The following is a 15,920-nucleotide window of genomic DNA, read 5'->3' as shown; positions in this document are numbered from 1 at the left end:
CCAAACGCCAGATGTTCAATGTCCCACAGCTGAAGTGTAGGAAAGTTGTGACAAAAACTTGCATTCCGATAGCGTCTTGGACAAAGTAAAACGTCCCCCCCCATCACCGAGGTGCTTCGCGGGGATGTGATGAGGCAAAAAGGTGCAGCCCACAAGGGATGGAGAGTCCCTGTGTGACACATCTACCGTGAGTGTCCGCAGCTCGAGGAACTCCAGCTCAGAGACTAATGAGCTGGAGTCCGGGCTTTGGACTCTGCGATGCATCTAGGGTGCAGGAGGTGGAGAGGTGTGGACACCTGGATTGTGTTGTCCCCAGAGGCGGTCACAGCCCTTAGGCTGGAGTCCTCTGATTGGGTCGGTGCTCAGGGACTGGAGGGCGTGACTGCGGGTGAGGCAAGCTTGGGGGCCGAGGAGTTAGAAGTGGGGGGGCCCTCAGCCCTTTGCACTTGTCCAACAGGCTCGAGGCCCTTGCAGCTGGTCTGGATGAAAGTGGGGGCTGCAGTGTGGACAAGCGAACTGACCAAGGCATCATGCTGCAGGACGCCATTCGAGTGGAGGGAGGTGGGCTGTAAATAGGAATGTAATGATCGTGGGGGGACTGTTTGGTGAGGAGAATAAAGACAGTTCTCTGCGAACGGTTGTGTTGCCTGCTCGGTTCCTGGCTTAAGGACAGCTCCTCGGGTCTGGAGAGGAACCTGGAGTGGGAGAGGAAGGACCCAGTGGTCGTGGTCCGCGTGGGTACCAATGGCATCGGCAGGACTTCTGAGGGAGTATGAGCAGCTGTGGGTTAAACTGAAAAGCAGAACCAAAAAGGCACTAATCTCTGTGTTACTATCTGAGCCGCGAGCACGTTGGCATGGGGCAAATAAGGTCAGGGAGTTTATTATTCATGATAATAATAATAATAGCAACAATGAGAAAATAATGGGGAATACGGAAATGGTAGACGCATTAAACAGATATTTTGTTTCTCCCTTCAGTGTAGAAAACACAAATAACATCCCAGGAATGCTTGTAAATCGAGTGGTGAAAGGGAGGGAGGAACTTACACAGTTTTAGTCACCAGAGAAAGGGGCTGAGAAAATGATTAAAACTAAAAGCTGACAAGTTCCCAGGTTCTGATAAACTTCATCCTCGGGTCTCAAAAGAAGTAGCTGCTGAGATCGGTGCCGCATTGGTTGTAATTTTCCAAAATTCCCTAGATTCAGGAAAGTTACCATGAGATTGGAAAATAGTAAATGTGACTCCTCTATTCAGGAAAGGAAGGATACAGAGAGCAGGAAACTGCAGGCCAGTTAGCTTAACATCTGTCAGAAGGAAATGTTAGAATCTGTTATTAAGGGGGTTATTGCAGGGCACTTGGAAAAATGTGAGGCAGAGTCAACATGGTTTTGTGAAAGGGAAATTGTGTTTGACAAATTTATTGGAGTTCTTTGAGGATGTAACAAGCAATGTGGACAAAGGGGGAACCTGTAGATGTGGTGTACTTGGATTTCCAAAAGGCATTTGATAAGGTGCCAGTTCAAAGGTTGCTACACAAGGTAAGAGTTGATGGTGTCGGGGGAGGCATGGATAGAGGATTGGATGGCTAACAGGAAGTATAAGGTAGGGATCAATTTTTTTCATTTTTGGGTTGGCAGGATGTAACTAGCGGAGTGACATTGACATCAGTGCTGGGACCTCAACTACTTACAATTTATATCAATAGCTTGGATGAAGAGACCAAAGGTATGGTTGCTAAATTAGGTGATGGCACAAAGATAGGTAGGAAAGTAAGTTGTGAAGAGGACATAAGGAGTCTGAAAAGCATTATAGACATGTTAAGTGAGTGGGCAAAAAATTGTCAGATGGAGTATAATGTGGGAAAATGTGAACTTGTCCACTTTGGCAGGAAGAATAGAAAAGTAGCATATTGTGTAAATGGAGAGAGATTACGGAACTCTGCAGTGCAGAGGGATCTGGGTGTCCTGGTGTATGAATGACAGAATGTTAGTCTGCAGGTACAGCAGGTGATTGGGAAGCAAATGAAATTTTGGCCTTTATTGCAAGGGGAATGGGATATAAAAGTAGGGATGTTTTTCTACAGTTGTGCAGGGCGTTGGTGAGAGCACATCTGGAGTACTGTGTACAGCTTTGGTCTCCTTATTTAAGAAAGGATATAAGTGTGTTAGAAGCAATTCAGAGAAGGGTGACTTGACTGATTCCTGGGATGAGGGGGTTATCCTATGAGGAAAGGTTGGAGAGGCTGGGCCTGTATCCATTGGAGTTGAGAAGAATGAGAGGTGATCTTATTGCGACAGATAAGATTCTGAGGGGACTTGACAGGGTGGATGCTGAGCGGTTGTTTCCCCTTGTGGGAGAGACTAGAACTAGGGGGCACAATTTTAAAAAAGGGGTCTCTCATTCAAGATGGAGGTGAGGAGAATTCTTTCTCTCAGAGGGTCGTCAGTCTGTGGAATTCTCTTCCTCAGAGAGCAGTGGAGACAGTGTCACTGAATATATTCAAGACTGAGTTAGACAGATTTGTAATTGGCGAGGGGGTCAAAGGGTACAGGGGTTAGAGAGGAAAGTGGAGCTGAACCACAAACAGGTCAGCCATGGTCTTATCAAATGATGGAGCAGGCTCGAGGGGCCGAATGGCCTACTCCTGCTCTTAAATTGTATGTACCTATGTCAGTATGTTTGTATGATGGTGTGGCTGTAAGATTTGTGTGGGAGAATTGGGTATCTATTCATGCGGTCTGGCTCCAGTACTGGGGAAATGGGGAGGGTTGTAGGGGCTGTAGGAGGTCACAGAGATGGTGAGGGTTGTAGCGGCTGGAGGAGGTTGGAGAGATAGGGAGTGTTGTTGGGGTCTGGAGGAGGTTACATAGATAGGGTTGTTTGAAGGGTGCTGGAGTAGGTTTCAGAGATAGGGAAGGTTTTAGGGGCTGGCGGAGGTTACAGAGATAGGGAGGGTTGTAGGTGCTGGAAGAGGTTATAGAGATAGGGAGGGTTGTCGGGGCTGGAGGAGTTTACAGAGATAGGGAGGGTTGTAGGGGCTGGAGGAGGTTACAGAGATAGGGAGGGTTGTAGGGGCTGGAGGCGGTTACAGAGATAGGGAGGGTTGTAGGTGCTGGAGGAGGTTACAGAGATAGGGAGTGTTGTAGGTGCTGGAGGAGGTTACAGAGATAGGGAGTGTTGTAGGTGCTGGAGGAGGTTACTGAGATAGGGAGGGGGTGTGCCAGGAGTCCGTGCAGGGATTTGAGAAAATAATGAAAGAGGAAAACGCTGATTGACATTGATGAATATTTTAGAAGTTGGTGTCTGGGACGTTGACGGGGAAATTCTTGCTATGTCCAGTGCTCGATTGGTAACCCAGCCCATGATATTCTGATTCTCCATATCTCCGCATTGCTCCAAACCTGGCCTGGTGTCCAGTCAATCCCCTGTCTCTTCCCACCTGCCCCTTTCTTGCCAGTTTGGCCGCACCCTCGTTGTGAGTGAAGAGAGAAGCAAAGTGTTCGTCCAGAACATCAGCCCCCTCAGCATCTCCTGTTTTGCTCCCGAATCAAATCCACGCTTCCTTCTAACCCTAACGTGTTTATGGAAGACCGTGTACCTCTCCCTGCTGATCTTATCTCACGGTCTATTCCTGCCCCTCCTGAGTCCCTTGTTCAATTCTCCGCTGCACTTCCTGTAATCCATTGTTCCCCCCCGATCTCCTTCCTCCGAATTCTTAAATTCTATCGACGGGTAAAGGTGGGGCACTGACCAAGAAGTGCGGCAACAGGAAGTGAGGATTTGCGGACACGAAGTGTGGGTGATAGGCCTTTAATGATATATCGTTTCCATTCAGTGATGGGCTCCCGCCTGGTTACAAATTTCACGCACTCGCAAACCGTTCCCCAGGGGCCGCCGGACGCCGTTAATTAGCGGCGATGGTCTCGTTAATCCAGGAGATGTAGTTGCAGAGCTTGGTGTAGACGCTGGGGTAACCAGGATGACCGCACGCGAAGCCCCAGGAGACGATGCCTTGTTGCTCCCCAGCACAGACCAGGGGCCCCCCAGAGTCGGCCTGCAGGGACAAAACCCTCCGTTAGTCGAGGAGAAAGGACGGACCTGCATTTCCACAGCGCCGCCCGTGACCTCAGGGTGTCACAAGCACTTCAAGGCCAAGACTGAATCGCAGTCACGGTTGGAGGAAACGGGACAACCAATTTGCGCACAGCAAGCTCCCACAAACAGCGATGTGACAATGACCCAAATAATCTGTGCAGAGGCATTGGGCCCAGGACACTGAAGAGAACTCCCCCGCCCTCCCCTGCTCTACGTCCGAATAGTGGCTGTGGGATCTTTAACATCCACCTGGGAGGGCAGACGGGGCCTTGAGTTAATGTCTCATTCAAAAGATGGCAGCTTCAACAGTGCAGCTCTCCCTCACCACTGACCCTCCGACAGTGCGGCGCTCCTTCAGTACTGACCCACCGACAGTGCAGCGCTCCCTCAGTACTGACCCTCCGACAGTGCAGCACTCCTCCAGTACTGACCCTCCGAAAGTGCAGCACTCCCCCAGTACTGACACTCTGACAGTGCAGCGCTCCCCCAGTACTGACCCTCCGACAGTGCAGCAGTCCCTCAGTACTGACCCTCCGACAGTGCAGCGCTCCCTCAGTACTGACCCTCCGACAGTGCAGCGCTCCCTCAGTACTGACCCTCCGACAGTGCAGCACTCCCTCAATACTGACCCACCGACAGTGCAGCACTCCCTCAGTACTCACCCTCCGACAGTGCAGCGCTCCCTCAGTACTGACCCTCCGACAGTGCGGCGCTCCTTCAGTACTGACCCTCCGACAGTGCAGCACTCCCCCAGTACTGACCCTCCGACAGTGCAGCACTCCCCCAGTACTGACCCTCCGACAGTGCAGCGCTCCCTCAGTACTCACCCTCCGACAGTGCAGCGCCCCCTCAATACTGACCCACCGACAGTGCAGCACTCCCTCAGTACTGACCCTCTGACAGTGCAGCACTCCCTCAGTGTTGACCCTCCGACAGTGCAGCACTCCCTCAGTACTAGCCCTCCGACAGTGCAGCACTCCCTCAGTACTGACCCTCCGACAGTGCAGCGCTCCCTCAGTACTGATCCTCCGACAGTGCAGCACTCCCTCAGTACTGACCCTCCGACAATGTGGTGCTCCCTCAATACTGACCCACCGACAGTGCAGCACTCCCTCAGTGCTGATCCTCCGACATTGCAGCACTCCTTCAGTACTGACCCTCCGACATTGCAGCACTCCTTCAGTACTGACCCTCCAACAGTGCAACGCTCCCTCAGTACTGACCCTCCCACAGTGCAGCACTCCCTCAGTACTGACCCTCCGACAGTGCAGCACTCCCTCAGTACTGACCCTCCGACAGTGCAGCGCTCCCTCAATACTGACCCACCGACGGTGCAGCACTCCCTCAGTACTGACCCTCTGACAGTGCAGCACTCCCTCAGTACTGACCCTCTGACAGTGCAGCACTCCCTCAGTGTTGACCCTCCGACAGTGCAGCACTCCCTCAGTACTGACCCTCCGACAGTGCAGCGCTCCCTCAGTACTGATCTTCCAACAGTGCAGCACTCCCTCAGTACTGACCCTCCAATAGTGCAGCGCTCCCTCAATACTGACCCACCGACAGTGCAGCACTCCCTCAGTACTGACCCTCCGACAATGTGGCGCTCCCTCAATACTGATCCACCGACAGTGCAGCACTCCCTCAGTGCTGATCCTCCGACATTGCAGCACTCCTTCAGTACTGACCCTCCAAAAGTGCAACGCTCCCTCAGTACTGACCCTTCAACAGTGCAACACTCTCTCAGCACTGACCCTTCAACAGTGCTGCACTCCCTTAGTACTGACCCTCCGAGAGTGCAGCACTCCCTCAGTACTGACCCTCTGACAGTGCAGCACTCCCTCAGTACTGATCCTCCGACAGTGCAGCACTCCCTCAGCACTGACCCTTCAACTGTGCAGCACTCCTTCAGCACTGATCCCCTGACAGTGCAGCACTCCTTCAGTACTGACTCTCCAAAAGTGCAGCGCTCCTTCAGCACTGACCCTTCAACAGTGCAGCACTCCCTCAGTACTGACCCTCCGACAGGGCAGCTGTCCCTCAGTCCTGGCCCTCCAACAGTGCAGCGCTCCCTCAGTACTGACCCTTCCAAAATGCAGCGCTCCCTCAGCACTGACCCTTCAACAGTGCAACACTCTCTCAGCACTGACCCTTCAACAGTGCAGCACTCCCTCAGTACTGACCCTCCGAGAGTGCAGCACTCCCTCAGTACTGACCCTCCGAGAGTGCAGCACTCCCTTAGTACTGATCCTCCACAGTGCCGTACTCCCTCAGCACTGATCCCCTGACAGTGCAGCACTCCCTCAGTACTGACCCTCTGACAGTGCAGCACTCCCTCAGTACTGACCCTCCGAGAGTGCAGCACTCCCTTAGTACTGATCCTCCACAGTGCAGTACTCCCTCAGCACTGATCCCCTGACAGTGCAGCACTCCCTCAGTACTGACCCTCTGACAGTGCAGCACTCCCTCAGTACTGACTCTCCAAAAGTGCAGCGCTCCTTCAGCACTGACCCTTCAACAGTGCAGCACTCCCTCAGCACTGACCCTCTGAAAGTGCAATGTTCTCTCAGCACTGACCCTCTGACAGGGCAGCTGTCCCTCAGTCCTGGCCCTCCAACAACTCCTTCATTACTGACTCTCTAACAGCTCCCTCAGTGCTGAACCCCATGACTTCTCTGCTTCCCTCTCCATCCCATAACTGTCATACTCAGCCTGGACTGCTCCACTAGCCTGGCCTTGGAGCTTGCTCAAGGCCTGGGGCCTGTGAACAGGACTTTGGAAATATAGGCCGTGTTTCAGGCCTAAGGCTAGGGGCCTTCTTGATGACACTCGGAACCAGTAAAACTTGGACTTGTTGTGTTTTTATAATGATATTCAAGTCACCAATGGCTCATAAGGGATTGTAACACATTGTGAGTTCATTTGTTTAAACATATAGACATGGATAGAAAGCTTGAAGACATCAACAGCAGGGCTGTGTCTGCTGTGTTCTGCTCACAGGCCCAAGTGAAACTGGGACTGGCTTCATGACACACTTCCCTTCTGGCAATGCCTTGCTGCTATCCCTTAAAGGCATATTACAACAGAAAAGATTGGCGTTGGCCTGAACTTGAGTTCCATTTTAAGGTAAACAAGACCAGTTCGGGCCTGAGCTCGTCATCTCCCAAGTTTTATTGGTTTTTCCGTCTGGTAGGCCTCCAGGGTCCCAACCTTCACCCTCCTCACTCCAGGGAAGAGAAACGTGGAGGCCTGGTTCCTGCCCAGGCCCTGCCCTGTCAGGGAATCCGAACTCAGCCTAAAGAAAATTCTGGAAATAAAAAACTGGCCTCCGCAAAAGTGGCCATGAGCTGTCGGATTGTTGTTAAAAAACCCCAACTGCTGTGTTACTAGGAAAGGCCCCAGTCTGGGCCTAGTAACTCCAGACCCAAAGCAACGTGTTTAACTCCCAGCTAAATTCTAAGAAAAGGGAAAAGGATACTCAATCCCCTCCCATTAGTTTCCCACTGGACATGTAATGTTAAAATTATCTACTTACAAAATTATCTACTTATCCATTACAAGCCTACCGACTCCCACAGCTACCTCGACTACAGCTCCTCACACCCCGCTTCCTGTAAGGACTCCATCCCATTCTCTCAGTTCCTTCGCCTCCGTCGCATCTGTTCTGATGATGCTACATTCAAAAACAGCTCCTCTGACATATCCTCCTTCTTCCTTATCTGAGGTTTTCCACCCACGGTCGTTGACAGGGCCTTCAACCGTGTCTGGCCCATCTCCCACGCATCCGCCCTCACACCTTCTTCTCCCTCCCAGAAACCTGTCTCTGTCTCTCGTTCCACCTCACTCTCTTCTCATTCTCCCTCCGTCCTCTCTCTCTCTGTGATTCTCTTTCTCTCCCCTCTGTGCCTTTCTCCCACCCTCCTTCTCTCTCTCTCCCATTCTCTCTCTATTTCATTCTATCTCCCACCCTCTCTCTGCTCCCGCTCTCCCTGTCTCCCATCTCTGTCTCTACTCGCTCCCCCTTTCGCTCTCAGCACCTCTCGCCCCTTTACATCATCTTCTTCTCTCTCTCTCACCCCTCCCCCCAGCTCGCTTTTCTCTCTCTCTCTCTCTGTCTATCCTCCAGTTGGGGTTTTTAAAAATCCTTCCATGGGATGTGAGAGTCACTGGTTGGGCCAGCATTTATTGCCCATCCCTAATTGCCCCTTGAGAAGGTGGTGGTGAGCTGCCTTGTTGAACCGCTGCAGTCCCTGTGGTGTGGGTACACCGAGTGGTAAGCTCTGTTATGAAGGATCCCTTTCTCGACTCTGTTACCTGACACGTTTCCTTTCCCCCTTCGAGGAACCCGGCACAGAACATGTTGGGGGTGATTGAGTCCTTGTAGCTGCTCCCACATTCGGTGTCCGAGAGGATTGGGACCTCGAGACATTGCAGACGGTCAGGGAACTGTTCTATCGGGTGAAAGATCAGGAATTGGTTAGCGAAATAGCTGGGACTCGGAAATCTGGCAAGAAGAGTTTTGGTGATTATTGCCACTGGCGGTGGGATGAGGCTGGGAAGGCAATCGCCACTCACTATAAAATCAGTAAACGAAAACCATCGGTATCAGCTGAAAATAAAGATGGGTCAGTTCACCGGGAGAATGAATCGGGTCAGTTCACGGGGAGAATAAACTGGGTCAGTTCACCGGGAGAATGATCCAGGTCAGTTCACCGGGAGAATGATCCAGGTCAGTTCACCGGGAGAATGATCCAGGTCAGTTCACCGGGAGAATAAATGGGGTCAGTTCACCGGGAGAATGAACCAGGTCAGTTCACCGGGAGAATGAACCGGGTCAGTTCACCGGGAGAAACAACGGGGTCAGTTCACCGGGAGAATGAACCAGGTCAGTTCACCGGGAGAATGAACCGGGTCAGTTCACCGGGAGAATGAAACAGGTCAGTTCACCGGGAGAATGAACCAGGTCAGTTCACTGGGAGAATGAACCGGGTCAGTTCACCGGGAGAATGAACCGGGTCAGTTCACCGGGAGAATGAACCAGGTCAGTTCACCGGGAGAATGAACCGGGTCAGTTCACTGGGAGAATGAACCGGGTCAGTTCACCGGGAGAATGAACCGGGTCAGTTCACCGGGAGAATAAACCGGGTCAGTTCACCGGGAGAATAAACCGGGTCAGTTCACCGGGAGAATGAACCGGGTCAGTTCACCGGGAGAATGAACCGGGTCAGTTCACCGGGAGAATGAACCGGGTCAGTTCACCGGGAGAATGAACCGGGTCAGTTCACCGGGAGAATGAACCGGGTCAGTTCACCGGGAGAATGAACCGGGTCAGTTCACCGGGAGAATAAACCGGGTCAGTTCACCGGGAGAATAAACCGGGTCAGTTCACCGGGAGAATGAACCGGGTCAGTTCACCGGGAGAATGAACCGGGTCAGTTCACCGGGAGAATGAACCAGGTCAGTTCACCGGGAGAATAAATGGGGTCAGTTCACCGGGAGAATAAACCGGGTCAGTTCACCGGGAGAGTGAATGGGGTCAGTTCACCGGGAGAATAAATGGGGTCAGTTCACCAGGAGAATAAACGGGGTCAGTTCACCGGGAGAATAAACCGGGTCAGTTCACCGGGAGAATAAACCGGGTCAGTTCACCGGGAGAATAAACCGGGTCAGTTCACCGGGAGAATAAACCGGGTCAGTTCACCGGGAGAATAAACCGGGTCAGTTCACCGGGAGAATAAACCGGGTCAGTTCACCGGGAGAATAAATGGGGTCAGTTCACCGGGAGAATAAATGGGGTCAGTTCACCAGGAGAATAAATGGGGTCAGTTCACCGGGAGAATAAATGGGGTCAGTTCACTGGGAGAATAAATGGGGTCAGTTCACCGGGAGAGTGAATGGGGTCAGTTCACCGAGAGAATGGACCAGGTCAGTTCACCGGGAGAGTGAATGGGGTCAGTTCACCGGGAGAATGGACCGGGTCAGTTCACCGGGAGAATGAACCAGGTCAGTTCACCGGGAAATTAAACCGGGTCAGTTCACCGGGATAATGGACCGGGTCGGCTCTCTTAAGCACACATTACATGTTACCACGCCCCGTGTACTGTCAGTTAAATCGGATTTGATTTCATTGTCCTGGTTGTCCTTCCCGCCTCTTCGTGTGGTCCCCACACTTACCCTCGCCATTTATCATGTTGCCCCACCCAGAGGCAATGCATTGGGTGCCAACGCTGGCACAGGAGCTGGGCAGTCGGATCGGCTGCACCTTCTCGTTGAACTGGACCGGAGGGCTCACTTTCATTAGCATGATGTCGTTGTCCGTGGTCCCGTAATCATAGTGGGGGTGCTGGATAGCCTTGACCACCCTCGGAGACTGCCTGGAGCCTTCATCGATGGACAGGTCGTGGGCTCCAACCCACACTTTCAATCGGTTGGACCTGCAATGAGAATCAACACTGTCAGGGACTCGGGTGCAGGAGGAGGCCATTCAGCCCCTCTCTCCTGTTCCGCCATCCAGCCAGATCATGGTTGGCCTGTGCCTTAGCGGTGAGGAGATGCGCTTCCTGGCATGGCCGGCTGAGCGGGCACGCCAGGGGCTGGTGGAGATGGCGGTGAGGGTAGAGCCGGGCGTGATCAGGGTACAGGGGCCTGGACGGGGCGATTCCGGAACTTACCGTGAGTGGCAGTGCGCTGCCGAGAGGATCCATTGCGAGTTGAGGAGGGAACCTCCGCACCAGGGCCTCCGAACGTATGTTATGTACACCTGGTAAGGGAGGCTGTGAGGGGCACACTCGTAACCACCCACGATTCTGTCGGCATGGGAACAGGAGACAGCTGAAACTAGAAGAGCGGGGGGAAAGAAGTCAGCTACAAAAGAACAGGAGGAGGACATTCAGCCCCTCGAATCTGTCCCACATTCGGCTAGATCATGGGCAGATCCGTCCCTTAACTCCATCTAGGTTCCCTAACCCTTAATCCCCTTACCCAACAAAAACCTATCAATCTAACTTTTGAGATATTCAGTTGACCCCTCCCCACCCCCACCCCCAGCCTCTACAGCTTCTCTGGGGGCGGTGGGGGTTGGGGGGGGGGAGTGGGTGAGTGAGTGAGTTCCAGGTTCCCCCTCCCCTTTGTGTGAAGAAGTGCTTCCTGACGTCACCCCCTGACCGACCCTATCACGCCCATCCCCACCTGAGGACATAATTTCTCCACTTGGACCCTCCGAATCCTTTAATCATCTTCAACCCCTCGATTTGGTCACCCCTTAATCTTCGAGACTCGAGGGAATACAAGCCTAGTCTGGGTAACCTGGTGTCAGAATTGAACCCTTTCAGCCCATTCTGAAGAAGCTGTGTTGCCTTTAACGTATTCCGCCTGGTGCAAGGTCCAGTGACTATAACACAGGGGTTGCTATCTGCACGGGTGCCTTCATCCAGTTACCCCATCTTCATCCCAAGACTACACTCACCCTTCACTGAATCAGGATTTTGACCCAGCGACAGTGAAGGAACGGCCGATATATTTCCAAGTCAGGATGGTGAGTGACTTGAAGGGGAATTTCCAGGTGGTGGTGTCCCCATGTGTCTGCTGCCCTTGTCCTTCTAGGTGGTAGTGGTCGTGGGTTTGGAAGGTGCTGTCTAAGGAGCCTTGGTGAGTTCCTGCAGTGCATCTTGTAGATGGTACACACACTGCTGCTACTGTGTGTCGGTGATTAAGACGCTGTATTGAATGAACCTCAATGTTTAACATACTCGCAAACAGTATAATCCTAAGTTAAGTGGAGTTACTTTAACAGTGCAGCAGAGAAACAAGACATTCAGCCCATCTAACCCATCTTGGTGTTTATGCTCCATGCAAGTCTCCTCCTGCCCTGTTTCACCTTCCCTATCAAACTTCGGTATCCACTGTTTAAAGTACCTTCTAACAGTGCTTTTGAATTTTAACATGGTTTGTAAATTAGGGAAGTTCCCTGAATAGCATTTCCTCCATTTTTGTTTTAGCGCAGTTACTGTATAACACAAGTGCCATGCGTGTTATTAAACACATTGCCTCTTCACTCACTGCCCCTCCTGATCCCCTCCCTCCCTCCCACTCGTTGCTCTCTCCCTTACTCCCTCCTGCTCGCTCTCTCCCTCCTGCCCTCCCTCCCACTCACCGTTCTCACTCTACCTCCTTCTCCCACCCACTCCCCTTCCCTCCCACTCCCCTTCCCTCCCACTCACCGTTCTCCCTCTCCCTCCTTCTCCCTCCCACTCCTCTTCCCTCCCACTCGCTGTTCTCCCTCTCCCTCCTTCCTGCTCTCCCTCTCCACTGTCAACCGTTCTCCCTCTCTCTCCTTCTTCCTCCCACTCTCCCTCCCACTCGCTGTTCTCCATCTCCCTCCCTCCCTCCCAGTCTCCCTCTCCGCCCTTCCTGCTCTCCCTCTCCCCTGCCAACCATTCTCCCTCTCCCTCCTATCCGCTTCCCTCCTTCTCCCTCCCACTCTTCCTCTCACTCCCTCCTGTTCTCCATTCTCCCTCTCCCTCCCAAAACTCTCCCCCTCCCTCCGGCTCTCCCACCTCCCTCCCACTCACTGCTCACCCTCTCCTTCCCTCCTGCTCACCATTCTCCCTCTCCCTCCCTCCCTCCCACTCACATCTCTCCCTCCCGCTCTCCGTCTCCCTGCCTCCTGCTCACCATTCTCCCTCTCCCTCCCTCTCTCCCACTCACAGCTCTCCCTCCCTCCCTCCCGCTCTACGTCTCCTTCCCTCCCGCTCTCCATCTCCCTCCCTCCCGCTCTCCGTCTCCCTGCCTCCTGCTCGCCGATCTCCCTTTCCTGGAATGTTGGGGCTTCCAACTCATCACCTCACTCATCATCCCTTTCCCGACCCTGCAGGAGAGGGGTAGCTAGTGGGAGGGAGGGAGTGGGGTAGGCGGTGGGATGCAGTGTAGTAAAGTGAGGTACCCTGTCCCTTAAAGAGAATGCGAGTGTACTGATCATGTGACAGCACCGACGAATCACTGTACAGCGCGGGAAACTGGGAACTGTAAGTCTCGTTCTGGAGGTTTCTGAGTGAGCACGTATGACCTGGTGCTCTGCCCTATGTCTCAATAAAGCATCACTGTTTATTCTTACATCAGTCGCTCCCCGTTATTGATTGCAAGCAGCAATTGATGAACATAGGAGGGCGTGCAGTTAGAGTTTGGTTGGCCAACGAACTCATTTGCCCAAGACATAAAAAGCGGCCAGCGGGATGGGGGGGGAGAGGGAATAACCAAACGGCGAGGAAGGAGAGGGAAGCAGCAAGAGAGTGAGGTAAGCAGAAAGTCATTAAGAGTTTTAATACTGAGAGGATTGTTGGGCCACAGCGCTGTGGGTGTACCTGCACCACAGGGACTGCAGTGGCTCAAGAGGGTGGCTCACCACCACCTTCTCAAGGGGCAATTAGGGATGGGCAACAGTCCCATCCCCTGGATGAATAAAAGAAAGCAAAGCCCGAGGCAGGGAATTGGTTTTTAATGTAAAAATTACAGGTCAGGAACATAACCTGAGCACGTTCCTTGGTTTCTCCTGGAAAGGTGCCCCTCGTTTCCTATGTTTAAAGAGCACATTCGGAGGGGTAAAGAAGTGAAAGCTGTAATTACCTCCGGCCACAATCAGTACAGAGAACAGGGTCGACTTTATCCTCAACGCAACCATCTCCAGATAAAGAGGGAGGGGCTGTCCTTGGGCGTTTCCTCCAGCGCGGAGAGCTAATCCCGCTCGGTCAGGCCCTTGTACCTCTTGGACCCAGGAGGAAACTGAAAGCAACAGCCGGCCTTAACCTGGGACCGAGGCTGTGTAAAAAGGCAATAAAAGCTGACTCAGAGCGAGCTGGGGAAATCACAGCATTTCTCTCCGGCAGCAGGAGATTGGGAGGTTTTACTGAGGCAAGGGCGGGGAATGGGAAAGGAGAGGCACCATGGTTAGGCCGCCGGGGCTAGTAACCCAGAGGCTGCGGAGAGACGTGAGTTCAAATCCCACCACAGCAGCTGGGGGTGTGGGGGGACCCAAATACAATGAATGAGTAAATCTGAAGTAAAATTAATGGCGATTGTGAAGGTTCAGGATTATTGCACCTGCTTCACCAAGTCTGTTGCTCTGGCCTGGTCTGGCCTACATGTGACTTCAGGCCCACTACCATGTGGTTGCCTCTTCTCCCTCTGAAAGGCCCTGACAAGCCACCCGCTTGTACCGAACCACCGCAGGGACAGTATGACCGGCCGCAGGGACAATATGACCGGCCGCAGGGACAGTATGACCGGCCGCACAGACTGCAACAGCCCGAAAGGCGACTTTCCCAAGGGCAGATAGGGATGGCCAATAATTACCGGCCGCACCCCATTCATGGGCAGGTGAAAGGGGGGGTAGTTGCCTTCCTGAAGCATCCTATCGGGTCACAGGGAGGGGAAGCAGCGACCAGAGTTGTGCACAGCACGGGTGCCATTCTGCACACCCTGGGGGGGTGGGCAGGGGCAGAATTTTGCCCCCGTCGGGCGGTCGGGCGGGCGGGCGGGCGGGCAGGCCCGAGAACGGCCGTGAGGTTCACCGCCGCCCGCGATCAGGCCCCAGCCTGGATTTCACGCTGACCGGCCGATTAACGGCGCTATCGGGGTGGGCGGGTGGGGGTGGAGCGCGAGCGGGAGCGGAGTGAAAGCTCCCCGGAGGCTCAGGCCTGCCCCGGGGAGCTGGAGAATCCTGAGGGTAAAGTAACGAAAGATTGGGAAAGGTTTATGGGTCACGCGGCCTCAGGTGTCCGTGTCTCACCAGCGAGGACACGTTAGAAACCGGGGTCCCAAGAGTTTTAATTTTTTTCAATGGCTCGAGCGGAACCTCGTCTGGCCTCCGCGGCCGAGGTGAATATTGAGATGCGGGGCCCCTCTCCAAGGGCGATGGGGTTGGACAGGCCTGGTCCTGCCTGGTTAGCCGGCCCGATGAGCCCTCACGTTGGCTCTCTTCAACACACCGGTGAGCCCCAGGCCCCACAAAGTCACGGCCCCTCGCCTCACCCTGGACCCCGGCTCCTCCAGAGGCCAGAGAGCTGCAGGACATTGAGAAAACGCTGGCTGGGGATCCAGGTAACCTCGGGAGGCCGCTCCGCAAAATGGAGGCTTTGGCCAAACGCTGTCGGCGCTGGTGGTTTTCAGCCCCCCACCCGAAGGACTGGAAGGCCCGGGAAAGGGGCCTCGCGTCGCCTTCTTACGGCCGACCCCTTACCCGGCCGCCCAGTGTCGAGAAGGCCTTGGCATCGCCCCCCACCCCACGGTGCACCGGCAAGGCCTCCGGAACATGGAGGCCGAGCTCGACAGGAGGGTGAGTCTCACACGGAGCCCGGGAGCAGCACAGCCGGAGCGTTCCGGACACCCTCACTCGCCCGGGGCCGACCCGCCATCGGGGCACTGCCGCCAAGCCGGGGATCAGGAGCTGCCATACAAATGCGGTAGATAACCACCACCACCAAGCAGCGCCCCCCACCCCGCCACCTGGGGCCGTGAGGATTATTTTGGGGAAGGGGGCCAGCGCAGCTCCATATGGCTCCCCAGACAGGTGCACTTTGACCCCCCCTCCCCCTGGCGTCCGCGAGGAGACCCTCGACCGTGGACGGGCGGCTGACCAGGAGCTCCCACCGAGGCGGGACCTCCGAAATTAGAAACCCATTGCCCCGGAATTCACCGGAATCCCCATAGGCCCCTCCCGGGAGGCCGGGAGCAGCTGGAATTGTGACAGCCCCCGTCCAGGTCAGGCCATCGCCCGAATGCTGGACTCCTGCCCCAAGAGGCTGGTTCCTGGTGACATCGCAGCCAGTCCG

At 54.2% G+C, this 15,920-nt stretch overlaps 1 protein-coding gene and 2 long non-coding RNA genes across 3 annotated transcripts in view; 1 reads left to right on the top strand and 2 right to left on the bottom strand.

Moving 5' to 3' along the window:
• Nucleotides 1–15,920, top strand: part of LOC144671632 (uncharacterized) — a 408,427-nt gene that overhangs the window by 28,607 nt on the left and 363,900 nt on the right. The window lies entirely within an intron of this gene.
• Nucleotides 1–15,920, bottom strand: part of LOC144671631 (uncharacterized) — a 95,807-nt gene that overhangs the window by 55,649 nt on the left and 24,238 nt on the right. The window lies entirely within an intron of this gene.
• On the bottom strand, nucleotides 3,908–14,499 carry LOC144671535 (trypsin-like). Its single transcript, XM_078533487.1, has 5 exons — nucleotides 14,307–14,499; nucleotides 10,767–10,959; nucleotides 10,270–10,529; nucleotides 8,410–8,546; nucleotides 3,908–4,057 (listed from the first exon to the last, which is right to left on the bottom strand). The coding sequence occupies exons 1-5, from the start codon at nucleotides 14,497–14,499 to the stop codon at nucleotides 3,908–3,910; spliced, it is 933 nt and encodes a 310-aa protein (XP_078389613.1).

This window comes from Cetorhinus maximus, chromosome 33 (assembly GCF_964194155.1).
Source record: "Cetorhinus maximus chromosome 33, sCetMax3.hap1.1, whole genome shotgun sequence".
Lineage (NCBI taxonomy): Eukaryota > Metazoa > Chordata > Chondrichthyes > Lamniformes > Cetorhinidae > Cetorhinus > Cetorhinus maximus.
This window is presented reverse-complemented; position numbering and strand designations above follow the sequence as displayed.

Coding starts and splice junctions, on each gene's coding strand:
- LOC144671535 (XM_078533487.1), bottom strand. CDS start 14,499: ATGCTTCAGGAAGGCAACTACCCCCCCTTTCACCTGCCCATGAATGGG. Junction 10,960..14,306: donor ACTGTCCCTGCGGTGGTTCG/GTACAAGCGGGT, acceptor GTTCTTTTGTAG/CTGACTTCTTTCCCCCCGCT. Junction 8,547..10,269: donor CAACATGATAAATGGCGAGG/GTAAGTGTGGGG, acceptor TTCACCCGATAG/AACAGTTCCCTGACCGTCTG.